Source organism: Penicillium robsamsonii, assembly GCF_028829455.1.
Source record: "Penicillium robsamsonii strain IBT 29466 chromosome Unknown utg000001l_segment0_segment0, whole genome shotgun sequence".
In the NCBI taxonomy this organism is placed as follows: domain Eukaryota; kingdom Fungi; phylum Ascomycota; class Eurotiomycetes; order Eurotiales; family Aspergillaceae; genus Penicillium; species Penicillium robsamsonii.
Window position 1 is genome coordinate 933,774 of NW_026643219.1, and position 12,609 is coordinate 946,382.

Here is a 12,609-nt window from a genome sequence, read left to right on the forward strand (position 1 = left end):
CTGATCTCAGATGTAGGGAACCAGCGGAGCGATCTTCACTGGCTGAGTCAGGCATTTTGGGTAAACACTGATCAGTGTAGCCCTGGAGGCAGCCACGTAAGAGCACCGCCTGTGGATTGCGCATCCAGGTAGAGTGGTACATTGTACATGTTGAGGATGTGGAGCTAAGAAGTCGTCATAGTAGCCCTTTGATTTTATGCGGTGAATGTAGGTAACTTTGGTTTTCCCCATAAATGTAAGTTTTAGGTGAATGAATGGACTTTGATTTTCAAGCCCCCAAAGAGAAATGAGCCACCGAAGCCACCGAAGCCACCGAAGCCAAAAAGCCAGAGGGTAGTTAAATCCGGGGGCAGATAGGACTCTAGAGACTCATATCACATATTGCTCAGATGTTCATCTCGGATATAATAAACATAGCCACGAGTGGCTGTGCTGACTGTGGGCAAAGAGAAAGTGGGCCAGGTGATGTGGATGGGGTTTTTTTCCCGGGCCTCAGCCACACATACCTAGGGCTGTGTACAAATTGTTTTAAAAAAGGAGAGAGGTATAAGCCACAGTATTTAAAATAAGGCAGCCTGAAACTCAGGGGGTATATGTGATGTGCTGTACAAAGTTCTCCGTAGAGCGGCATAGTAAAGATGTAATATATGTATACCAATACCAAAAGCTGTGCGTAGGTACCTTTTAAGGCACACCAGTTGACACCTTCTCGACCGGACTACTCCAGGGGGAAACTTGGAAGCCACAATACCGGTACACTGACAACAACAAATACCGTATACTGCCACCGCCCTCCGTTGTCTGGCCTGGTCTTCTATCTTTCTCTCCTCCACCTCCAAATCATCATTCCATCGCCTTTTTTTTCATCGCTTCCCATCGGAAATACCTACTCCATCTTCCTCATTTCTCTAGAGCTATTGCTGCGTGCACTAGCTGATTTACTGCACTAAATCTACTACACCGTTGCGCCTTTGAACACTGTATGGGATCACCCTTTTCCTTTCCCCCCCCCCTCTGCTGGAGCGCCTGACTTGGTCATTTCTTCTCGGTCGCCTATGTCATCCCCTCGTACCTGTAGAAATTCTTGATATTTGAAACTTTACAGCTTGCGGGGCTCCCTGGTACATTCCTGCTTATTTGCCCCTATACTGACGTGTTCCTTATCAAGATGGCCGAGATCCGTCGCAAGCTCGTCATCGTCGGCGATGGTGCCTGCGGTAAGACCTGTCTGCTCATGTGAGTACTGAAAGTGGCTCAACCATCGAGGGCGCTTCCCCCAAACCCTGCGTTTACTTTTTGGTTCGGCAGTCTGACTGAAGTTCACAGTGTTTTCTCCAAGGGTACCTTCCCCGAGGTAAGCTGATATCCATCCTCGAAATTACGATTCCCGAAACGCCATCACTTTACCCAGAAATATACGCCGGAGAAAAATAATGAAGGATAATCTGACTTTGTTTCCGTCAGGTCTACGTCCCCACAGTCTTCGAGAACTACGTCGCCGATGTCGAGGTTGATAACAAGCACGTCGAGCTCGCTCTTTGGGATACTGCTGGCCAGGAAGATTACGACCGTCTCCGTCCCCTCTCATACCCCGACTCACATGTTATCCTGATCTGTTTCGCCGTGGACTCGCCCGATTCGCTCGACAACGTCCAGGAGAAGGTGGGTGTCTCATCTCTAATCGATCACACATCCCGAAGCAAAGAAACGTTTGGGTGCGAACTGGACCGAACATGCTGACATACTACAATAGTGGATCTCTGAGGTTCTGCACTTCTGCCAGGGTCTTCCTATTATCCTCGTCGGCTGCAAGAAGGATCTTCGCGACGACCGCAAGACTATTGATGAACTTGCCAAGACCTCCCAGCGCCCCGTCTCCCAGGAGCAGGTACGCTTTTCCGATCCCATGACGAATTCATCATAAACTAATGTATAACTATAGGGTGAGGAAGTCCGCAAGAAGATCGGCGCCTACAAGTACCTCGAGTGCTCGGCCCGCACCAACGAGGGTGTGCGTGAAGTCTTCGAGGCTGCCACCCGTGCTGCTCTGCTGAAGGCCGTCAAGGGCAAGGGAGGCCGCAAGAAGTCCGTTTGCCAGATTCTCTAAACGAACCAATTGTTGAGCTGGTCTGGCCTAAGAAATGTATGAGAGCCTCCACGAAGAACAATTGGTGACGTTATTCTCGGAAAGGAGGAGGGCTTCATGGCCTGCATGCGAAATTGTGGATAATATCGAATCCGGGCACCCGAGTTGTGGAGGGTTTCCCCCCACAATTCAGTTGGTCGACCTTGTGTTTTTCTTTTGCCTTTATTTGCAGAATTTGTCTAGGGAGGCGTTGTCTTCATCATAACCCTGTGGGCTTTTCTTTTTCTTTTCCTCTCCTCGTTCCGACGCCCTGAATTTACAAATGCCAAACCGCATTGAGGTGGCAGTTATAAACCGAAAAGCACCGAAAAAAAGAACCCAGAATTGGAACATCCAGGAGATGAAGAGGAGAAGCCATTCAGTGTAGCACCGGTTGTGCAATTTGGTCAACGCCGTGACTCGCCTTCCCTGGTCGAGTTCCCCCTGTGTCATAGATTCTTGTCCCCTGCGGTTATCTCCCCATACGCGAAGAGCTTGATTCGGCTTTTATTGTTTTCTCTCCCTCCTTTACTACATTTGTTTTTATGTTACAGCTTATGCATAGTACTGTCTATTTCCATCTAATATGTGGACCTCATGCGTAGTCCTGGACTCTGCGTAAATGTCTGTAAACCTGTAAATCTTTCAACAATTTCATATATCCATGTTCACCGTGGTTTATAGTGGCAAATTTATATACCTATTTCTATAGACATATAAACCCCACAACTCCCCACTCCACTCCACCAAGCCCCATCTCAACTATCGATTCAAACTCAGCAAACCCTCAATATAGCGCCTAGCGTCCATACCAAGTCCCTCAACTAGCTTCGACGGTGCCATATCCGCAGCACGGGAAGACCCAGTCAATCCAGCGGATGAAGACGCACCGCCTAGATCACGGAAGAAGCGAGCGCCACTGCTGACACGGCCATGGCTTGTCGTGGAGATGTAATCACTCGCTTTGCGGACGAGGAAGGCCTCCTGAGGAGGGGGAATAGGGTGCATTTGGGACTGATTTGCGAGGAAGGAGTCATCGTTCTTGGTTATGGATGAGAGAGCGACGGATGAGGAAGTGGTGGATAGTGCAGTTGGAGTTTGACTTGTGCTGTGTGGGATGCGGACCCAGACGACCCACCATCCGCGCTGAGTTTTGCTTGTACGTTCGAGCTCTTGTGGGCGGGAGCGCGTGTCTGTGTGTGTTGATAGGAGGCGGTGGTGGATTGCCAGGCTTTCAACGCGGGACCAGGGTGGTGGGGCTGATGATGGGGAAGGGAAGGGGGAGGGGGAGGGGGAGGGGGATGGGGAGCGGGCTGGTGAGTTGGTTGGTTGGGTGGATGAGGAGGTGATGCTCATGCTGGGGATGTTGGGGATGGAGGAGCGGATGGTTAGATTAGATGGGTCATAAACTAGGTCGTAAACTGGCTGGGTTCGAGTAGAGAACCGTTTATTGGGATCTGGGGAGGTATCAGACATGGCGATTCGGGAGGCTGCCATTGTTGGGGATGTTGATGATAGAAGCGGTTTCTGAAGAGGACCAAGTTGGTGGTGCATGCTTGAGTATAGTGATGGGGATGATAATGCTGATGTCTGAGGATCAAAGAGGAATGTAAACATGAATGGTTGATGCTGGGATGGTGTATTAGTGAGCTGATTCCATGGAATACAAGAAAAACACATACCACATAGATCACGACTTGGAGCTTTGTCGGAGTCGTATCTGACCCATCTGCCAGGTGCACATGTAGAGTTCTTTGCACTATCCGAGTCTTTGGTTTGCCGTTCTCGGATTCGGGTTCTGGGCTTCTCTCTTCCAAATCATCCAATTTGTCTAGATCATCACGAGGTCCAAGAACGAAGTAACCCGAAGGACTGTTCCTCGTGCTATTTCGGTGTTTTACGCCGGCCTGAGGCGATTGTACAGCATTCATGGGCTGATTCCTCGGGGTTGAAACGTTTGAATTGGATTCTTCTCGCATTGGGGTAGAACTTTTAGACGGCGTAGATGTCGACTTTGGGGAGAAACTCCAAGAGGAGCCATATCCTAGAGTGAGGTACTTCATAACCGCCTCTGTTGGAAATCCTGGAATCTCGCTCTTTTGCTCTGCGCGAAGTGATGATGCCTCATTTCCTCTTTCTGCTCGATTCTCCTCAAAGACTTCTGGAACTGGCTGCGGTGCTGCCGTTATGAGCGGTCGAGGTATACTTGGTTTAAAATCGCGATCTGGTGTGGAGGGCTGAGGGGCTTCTTCTGAAATTTGCCTTCCGCGCTGCTTTCGTGGTTTGCGGCGACGCAGCGAGGTTGGGTCCCGCCCAACTCCATACGCAGCATCCCCAAACCGATAGATGCATTGCATCCAATGTGATACTTGCGCTAATGAGTGCCGAGAAAGAGCACCAACACCAGCAAAAACCACACCATCGGATGGTCGAGGATCATTATCTGCCCCTAGCCATCGGTTTTGGTCATTTGACTCTGCTAAAGCAGGAAGGCCATCGAACTGTGGGGACGGATCCCCAAACCTGGAGACAACCAAGTCCACTAACCCGTCGGTTCTTGTCACGAAGTCTTCAAGTACTTCTCTTTCCCCACTGCCCCACTCTTCCTCCCCGACGCCGATCCCCAACTCTCCTCCCGCAGAGAGTTTGATGCCATTATAGATGTCGACAATCGGGTTTCCTGTCAACAGAAGTTCCCAATTCCACGCAAAATTCTCCCAGAAACGTTCAAGGAACAGACAAAATGTGGACCTGCCGACTTGACGGAGGATGTCGTCTAACTTGAAGTCATGGTGTAGGAGGAATTCCGAATGGGCGCGACGTAATTGCTGGATCAGTAGAGGCGGCGGTCCCATCTCTCGCGACGAATAATGGAATGCCGGAGAGTCGGATGTTCCAGAGGATTTCTGGGTAGGATCGGCGGGAATTCGAGTCAGGTCGATAGACTGGCTTAACATAAGCTGTGTGATCTGTGCCGTTATCTCAATCACTTACGGCAACAATCCACCAGTTCTTCTCTAACTCAAGTAGAACGATCCGTGATTTTTCTGTTTCAGCATATTCCAGTGTCTTTCCGGCCGAGAAGTTACTGCAGATCAAGCACGATTAGATTAGTTCATTTGCGGGGTTTGCGGGGAGGCCTACCTAGCAAAGTTGACCATGCCCTGCGCCAGACCTATCTGGCGCAACCTGTCGTTCTCTTCATCCTCAAGACAGTTGTTTGCTTCGCCTTCTGCTGTAGAGCCATTGACGCGCCTTGCATAACTCGTTCTCGAAGTATAGAACACGATTTGGTCCGCTATCGTCTCGTCGGTAGGTCCGAGGGTCGGGTTGTAGATGGCGAGGTATGAAAGTTGGGCTGGAATCACCGAATCATAATCGCTTCCAGGCATTGCATCGTTGAATCGCGTCTGCAGGTTGTACCAGACAGGTAACAGCAGTAATGGTTGAATGACAGATGCATCTGAAGTGGGATCCGGGATGGATGTTGACATCACGTGGTTTATCGATAAGCTACTATGGAAGCTTCAACTTTCTCCTTGTCAACTTCTGGTAATTATCCACCAGAATCATGTGGATTATTCCAGGTCCAGGGAGCCTGCGTCTCTGCAAGAGGCCGTTGGTACTTCGAGGACTTGTCTTCAGGTCATATGCTACCAATACCTCAGATCCGCTCCGCATTCTCTTTTGCGGCTCTGATGAATTCAGTATCGCCCACTTGAAAGCTCTCCATGCTTATCATTTGAAACAACCGGAGCGTATTTCCTCTATTGATGTCGTGTGTAGACCTGGAAAGAGGGTCGGGAGAGGACTGAAGCAAATTCGGGAAGGTTGGCTTCACTTTAATACTCTTCCTTGAATGGTTGGGTTTTCTAATTCAATTTCTCTCAGTTCCGCTCAAAGCAGCCGCATCTGCTCTCTCCCTTCCGATCCATGAAATTGATACCTTCACTGGATGGACGGTAATGCCAAAACTCAACCCAATTGTTATTTTCGCTGACTGTGCTAGCCACCGACATCCCCGAACGGTCACATAAACTTGGTGATTGCCGTATCATTCGGACTTTTTGTTCCGCCGCGCATATTGAATAGTGCCAAGTATGGAGGCTTGAATGTACACCCCTCATTGCTACCAAAGTACGTGATTGTTACATGTTTAGGATCGAATAGCAAGACCATTGACCTGATTGATTAGCTTCCGTGGTCCTGCACCGCTTCATCATACTCTGCTCGCCGGTCAGACCACCACTGGCGTGACGGTCCAGACCTTGCATTCAAAACACTTTGATCACGGAGCGATATTATTACAAACGCCGACTCCCGGGTTCGACATCCCCAATCCAGAATCCTGCACTGTCCCCGAGTTGGTGGATTTCGTCGCACCTAAAGGAGCACAAATGCTCGTGGAAAGTATTGAGAAGGGACTATTCGTTCCCCCCATTGCAAATGCCGGTGCCGAGCACACAGGAGAGCTGAAACACGCTCCAAAAATCGTACCAGAGGACCGACACATCAACTGGGCAAACTGGACTTTGGCAGATATCAACAGACGTAACCGAGTGATTGGACCTCTCTGGAGCAAGGCCCTCTGTGCAAGCAGTCCTGCAGATGGACCTCTTTCATTCCAACAGAAACGAGTCATTCTTACAGATATCGAGGAGGTTGACCCGCCTAAGGGATGTGATTCGTTCTCAATCATCCCAGGTCTACCGTTTACAAATGCCCCCCACCCTGTTGAGCCAAAGAAGTCACGGCAGCTATACGTTTTTACTGCCGATGGAAAAGTTCTGCGCATCAACCGGATGAAAGTGGAAGGGGAACAAGACGCAGAGGGTCTGCGAGCAGCTATCAAAGCTCGTATGTTCGGGGATCGAGCATTCCAGTATGAAGGCCGGGAGCTGACTCCCTTCCGGAACTCTCTTGTATAAATATGGTGGGGTTCTGTGTACTATAATCTCTGTTCTGACCATGCATAATTCCCTTTCCTCATTTCTAACAGATCGCGAAGCCAGAATCTAAAAAGTTGTTAATTTAAACTCAACTGGCTGGAGCTGAGACTCATACCAATTTGAACCGTCTGGCCGGTTATAGACGCATTCTTGGCCAATGTGACAAACATGTCCGCACAGTCTTCCACCTCGGGCTGCAGCGGTGTTCATTAGCATACCAGGGTCATTTCAAAGATTGGGGGAGAGGAGAATTGCTTACCGCTCGCTTAAGAGTTGTCGCATTTGTCCAGCTCTCTATTTTCTCAGCCGGGAAGCGTTGACCCTGGGATATTCTCAGTATTCATCAATGACAGCGTCGAGCATGTGCTACTTACCCATTCAGTGAGCAACAGACCAGGAAGAATAGCATTGACGCGAACTTTCGCGCCTTGGCTATTAGCAAGGCACTTCATGAGATGGATAGCTGAGCGATACAAGTCAGTAATTAACTAGCGTGGTTCATAGGAATGATAACATACATGCTGCTTTCGAGACAGCATAAGGCAAGCTGCTGCCACTTGCCGTGACGCCCTAGAAAAGACCCCGCAATCAGTATTTTGACTGCTGCGTGGTAGTGGACAGTTCAAGGCCATTTGGCCTGTTTTAGTAGCTTACCGCAATCGAGGCTGTGATGAGGAAAACACCACCTTCAGGGTTCGCATTGAATGTGGGCAAAGCTGCCTTGAACAGGTAGAAGCTGCTCTTGACATTAACTGACCAGCACTGATTTGATAGTCAGTCAAACCAAAACTTCCATCACGGAGGGGTATTCCATTATTCCGTACCTTATCCCAGTCCTCATCGTCCATGGCATCGAGATCGCTGAAATTAGTAATTTTTGTCCATCCCTTCTCATATCTTAGTATCTTGTAGCTCTCTTGGAACTGGCGTATAACTCACCGCATTTGAGATAATAATATCCAAGCCACCCAGCTTCTCAATCGTACTTTTGACGGCGTTGATACAGTCATCTTTGACTCCGGCGTCCTGTTTCCAGATGCGAGATCATGTCAGTGGATCGACTTTAGATTGGATTTGAGTGTCTTACGCCTTGGATGACCACTGTCTTTACACCATATTTGCTTGCAATGTCCGAGGCAAGCTTATCCGCAGCCTCCTTATTGGACATGTAGTTGATAGCAACATTGCTTCCTTCGGAGGCGAATTTCTCAGCCGAAAGAGCACCTAGGCCTCTGGTAGACGAGATTAGCTTATTGAACAGAGCAGTTCTCCAATTAAAGGTTCCCACCTAGAGCCACCGGTGATCAGAACATTCCGACCTGACAAAGAGTAGGGCATGATGGGTAGAATTCAGCTGTGGTTTTGCGATCGAGGATTTATTTGGAGAAGAGAAGGGGATATAAGAATTGAAATACATAAAAGGTTGTGCCGAGGGATATGTCCGATGCGGGGTAGGGTCAACGTACTCCGTACCTGATTTTGGATACTTGATAGGCTGAGCTTTAATGAATGACTGAAAGAGAATAAGTCAGATTTAGGGCTCTTCTGGCACAGACGAATACTTACATAGTCTTTCTCAGTAGCCAAGAACTCGGACCAGGAGACTCTGAGCATTTGTGGATGCCTCTTCCGCCTGATCTTCCAGTTCTTGACAAACGCCTTCCAACGCAAATGGCTGCATGGGAGGGTAATGTGGACAGATACGCTCGATTGATGCACCCACGGAGGCTCAGAGCGGAAACTGAATACAATTGTATTCTTCGTGGGATTTATCACCGTATAAGTTTTGCCCGATGGTGGGCCTATCAGCTGGAAACCAACCCCGGGCGAATCATTCTCCCAGGTAAATTGCTCAGCGAAGGCCATGAGTGCGAGTGTCGCGAGATTCGCACTGCGATAAATACTCGCAAAATCATGAACAATGATATCTCTGACCTTGACGATGACTCTGACTGCCTCCCTTGGCTTATCTGGTGGCCGGTAAGGCCTCATGAGAACACTTTGCGTGAGCTGGCTGGCAAGTGTCCGTCCATGAGACACCAAATTGCGATCACCGCCATACTTTGTGACTACAAGTCGCTTTTCAGGTTGTTGAAGCCCCCTCCACGCGAGTCCTTTTTCGAGGCTGCTAAACAGAGCAGAAACCCGTTCTACCTCAAATATCTAGAAGAATTTGTTAGAGAACGTTCCATTGGAAGCAGAGAAATATTAGAGTTCGGCCCTTACGATACCGCCGTGGAAGCAAGTTTACAGCCTGATTTGGAGCCCAGAGATTCTTTCGCTCATTCTTCTATCCAATTCTCTGATATGGTTGTTCCTTGGGGGCAGCATCCCAGAGACGAATGGGGCTCTCCTGGTATCTATGGCGGTCAGCCGGCTGACCCGGGAGTTGTGGAGAGATACATGTGGCTGTCAACTGAAACTGCGCAAAAGATTGAAGACGAATCCAGCGGAATCTACAACGATAGCGCGGACACTGGCTACTTGTATATTGAAGATGATGATCCGGATAACGAACTTTGGCTGAAGCTCTCACGTCCTCTAAAGCGTATGACATCCTTCGAAATGAAAGACTCGGAGGACGAAAGCTAGTTATGATGAATGAATTGATCCTCTCAGACCTTTGTTTATTTCAAACATTGCCGGCTCTTTGAATTACATCTTCATGGCAAAATATCGTTTGGAAAGTCTCTGACCACATGGACACTTGGCGGCTTCATCTCTCTTGTATACCCAAGCTGTCAGTACATTCCCTTTGGCTCGACGTGGTACCGATCGATCGGAACGGAGGATCGTGATGCTGGGGTGTGCAAAACAAACACCAATTCGGAAAGAAAAAAAAAAGAACTTTGGACTAGAACCAAGAAGAGGAAATTGCGATGATGTTGATTGAAGGGGCTCAGCCACAATTCGTCGGAAAACTGGTGTTTCGCCTAGCACCCAAGCTTGTCAGAACTACCTCTTGACGAATCATCGTTTATATTTTGCTGCCCTTTAATCCGACTTTTTTTTTTAGAACATTCGATTGCAAGGGTAACTCCCTGGTGCCTAAGCCTGTTTTGTTTATTTGCTCGCAACGTAGCCCACCTTCATCCTCCCAGTTATGTACCTAGGTCGCTTTTCTGCTTCGTGGTTTTCTTTCGCTAACGTACTGTTTACTTTGGTCAACACAGGAGCTCTGTACGTATACCTTGGTTTGTTGCTTTCAGCTTTCTATATGATTATTTCACAATCAAGCCGGATATTCAAGACCGTTCTGTTTTATGAACGCCTAACCAAATACACTTCGGTAGATTGTGTACCAAGTCCGAAACTAACAGGTTTCAGATACAATGTTATGGGCTATACAGGGGCTGTCAAATTATAGTGCATACTTTACAATTTAATTGCCGTAAGTTTGCTCTATAAATGGCTCAGCACCCAAATGGGTGGCTATATCGGTGGGCTGAAAGGCTTACACCCCCATGTCCACGCGACAAGAGCGCTACATTTACCTTACCGTATTTCACATGCGAGTAGTCCACCTCCCGTAACCCATTGAATTCAACGATATTTATCTCAACCAAAACACTATTAAATTGATTAAATTAGATTCATGTTACCCTGCAGCTCTCATGCGAGATGCGCTGTCAATTTCAACTGAGCGCTAATCGAAAAGATGTTACTCGAACAAGCCATAGGTATCTTGGCCTGCATACATCTAGACCTAATTAAGAGAAAAATGCATGAACCAAGGGGGCTGGGTGCGGCTGACGTACTCCGTAGTTCTCTTTCATACAACTATGCCTTTGTGCAGTCTCTTTTGGTCCTTCCCATGTTTATCATCCTGGCTGCCACCAGTCCTTGAGGTCTATTTCTTCTATAATTGGACACGCACCCGGAACGTCTGCGAGTGCTTGCCCGGGTGGAACAGCGGGTGCTTGTTTTTACGATGCAGACTTTTGAGAGCAACTGTACTCTTCCTTTAGAGACAGTTGCTTTTGTGTTTTCCCCAAACACTCGCGGGACTCTAGACATTCTCTGGTCTTGCATCAGTATACTTATCCTCTGCACTTGGTCTGTCCTTCATCTCAATGTGCCAATGGAGTCAAATCCATTTGGTAAACGCCAAGAATGTGGACAAAGGCTCTTCCTGTTCTGGAGTAAATTCAAATGGATGCTTGCCAACCTTGCTTCACCAGAGTGGGCACTAGGAAAGGCTTGGAGCGATCGACGCTCAGTGGCTCTGCTCGAAGGCCGGTTTGAAAAGTACCAGAGGGAAGATGGGGTCCCATGGAGCCGCTCCCATATTTACTACGCGAATATGGGTGGATTCTCTATTCGGTTCGATAAGTCATTGAGCAAGTCAGAGTTTCATCCGCTATACGTGCGTGCGACACTCAGTGGTGATTTCCAAAAAACCCTAGAATCAGTGCAAAAGATCTCCAAAAAAATAGGAGCGGTCAACTGGGAACTCGACTTCGACAATACTCGAACCGCAATAGAGGCAAATACCATGGCCTATCAAGAACATTCATCCGATGAAATGGATGAAGAAAAGATGCATCATGGCCGAGGGAACTGGTTTGATCTGTTTGATAACATCCATTACCTTTGTGGGAATCTCTGGGTGCTGGATGCAAACCAGCTTCTCCTTGCACGTGAGCTTGGAATTATCGAAAGACTGCCTTCACTATCTCAGGCTTCTCTGGGTGATCGAAACAAGGGCGATTTAATTCTCACCATTCTGGCATTAGTCAATATATCATGGATGCTCATCCAGCTCATTATACGCCTGGCTCAAGATCGCCCCTCGAGTCAACTAGAGATATTCACTGTGTCCTTTGCAATCTGCTCGGTAATTACATACATCCTGCTGATTGATAAACCAAAGGACGTTCAGACGTCATATACTATCAAAGCCTCTAAACGCCCATCTCCGTCAAACTTGTTCAACATTGCAAAAAGTGGCCCGTCAACTGTTGGGCTCAAGCGTACCAACATATGGATCCCCAACAATACCATTCACCTAGATTCACAGAGGCAACATCCATTATTCACGATGTACCTAGGATCGACGGTTGCATTGATTGTATTTGGGGCCACCCATTGCATTGCATGGGAATTTAGATTTCCTACGGAGGCAGAGAAGCTATGTTGGCACATCAGTACAGTTATAACAGCTGGTGCTTTCCCACTAATATGGGCTTTGGATCTAGCCGCGGAAAAAGTCATCAAGTTGGCTAAAGAGGCGTCCGAGACGTCCGATGCTAAAGAACATAGGCTATCAAAAATGGCATCTCTGCCCTACGGAGCCGCATGGTCGATTGGAGTAGTGTTTTTGCTAGCGAGGCTATTTATAACGGTCGAGGCTTTTCGCTCGTTGGCGTTTCTTCCACCAGACGCTTTTTTGAGTACTTAGTTAGCAGGTATATCACATGCCGGTTAACCTTGGAAGTATATAATGTGTTTCAGAGGATTTGTTAAGTTGAGGTAGAATTGTGAACTTAATAAAATGCGTTAAATTTTTAACTTGATTATATACTGGTAGATCTC

The 12,609-nt window shown here is 48.0% G+C and overlaps 6 protein-coding genes across 6 annotated transcripts; 4 read left to right on the forward strand and 2 right to left on the reverse strand.

Annotated features, from left to right (window-relative positions):
- Window positions 1-765: 765 nt before the first annotated feature.
- rho1 (Rho family GTPase RHO1) lies at window positions 766-2,107 on the forward strand (the record flags this gene model as incomplete). Its single annotated transcript, XM_057224661.1, has 6 exons — window positions 766-980; window positions 1,169-1,236; window positions 1,327-1,354; window positions 1,465-1,662; window positions 1,754-1,888; window positions 1,943-2,107. Exons 2-6 carry the CDS (start codon window positions 1,169-1,171, stop codon window positions 2,105-2,107), a joined length of 594 nt encoding a protein of 197 aa, XP_057088677.1. The 5' UTR covers window positions 766-980.
- Window positions 2,108-2,887: 780 nt separating this feature from the next.
- On the reverse strand, window positions 2,888-5,619 carry N7447_000386 (uncharacterized protein; the record flags this gene model as incomplete). Its single annotated transcript, XM_057224662.1, has 4 exons — window positions 2,888-3,754; window positions 3,808-5,070; window positions 5,120-5,213; window positions 5,270-5,619. The coding sequence occupies 4 exons, from the start codon at window positions 5,617-5,619 to the stop codon at window positions 2,888-2,890; spliced, it is 2,574 nt and encodes an 857-aa protein (XP_057088678.1).
- Window positions 5,620-5,696: 77 nt separating this feature from the next.
- N7447_000387 (methionyl-tRNA formyltransferase) lies at window positions 5,697-7,053 on the forward strand (the record flags this gene model as incomplete). The annotated part of the gene is made up of 4 exons (XM_057224663.1): window positions 5,697-5,955; window positions 6,017-6,087; window positions 6,135-6,262; window positions 6,321-7,053. The coding sequence occupies 4 exons, from the start codon at window positions 5,697-5,699 to the stop codon at window positions 7,051-7,053; spliced, it is 1,191 nt and encodes a 396-aa protein (XP_057088679.1).
- A 64-nt stretch (window positions 7,054-7,117) lies between these two features.
- On the reverse strand, window positions 7,118-8,412 carry N7447_000388 (SDR family NAD(P)-dependent oxidoreductase; the record flags this gene model as incomplete). The annotated part of the gene is made up of 10 exons (XM_057224664.1): window positions 7,118-7,140; window positions 7,190-7,268; window positions 7,334-7,396; window positions 7,449-7,537; window positions 7,593-7,644; window positions 7,729-7,836; window positions 7,899-7,961; window positions 8,014-8,100; window positions 8,162-8,306; window positions 8,363-8,412. The coding sequence occupies 10 exons, from the start codon at window positions 8,410-8,412 to the stop codon at window positions 7,118-7,120; spliced, it is 759 nt and encodes a 252-aa protein (XP_057088680.1).
- Window positions 8,413-8,745: 333 nt separating this feature from the next.
- Window positions 8,746-9,666, forward strand: N7447_000389 (uncharacterized protein; the record flags this gene model as incomplete). Its single annotated transcript, XM_057224665.1, has 1 exon — window positions 8,746-9,666. One exon carries the CDS (start codon window positions 8,746-8,748, stop codon window positions 9,664-9,666), a length of 921 nt encoding a protein of 306 aa, XP_057088681.1.
- A 1,489-nt stretch (window positions 9,667-11,155) lies between these two features.
- Window positions 11,156-12,475, forward strand: N7447_000390 (uncharacterized protein; the record flags this gene model as incomplete). Its single annotated transcript, XM_057224666.1, has 1 exon — window positions 11,156-12,475. The coding sequence occupies one exon, from the start codon at window positions 11,156-11,158 to the stop codon at window positions 12,473-12,475; it is 1,320 nt and encodes a 439-aa protein (XP_057088682.1).
- Window positions 12,476-12,609: the final 134 nt, after the last annotated feature.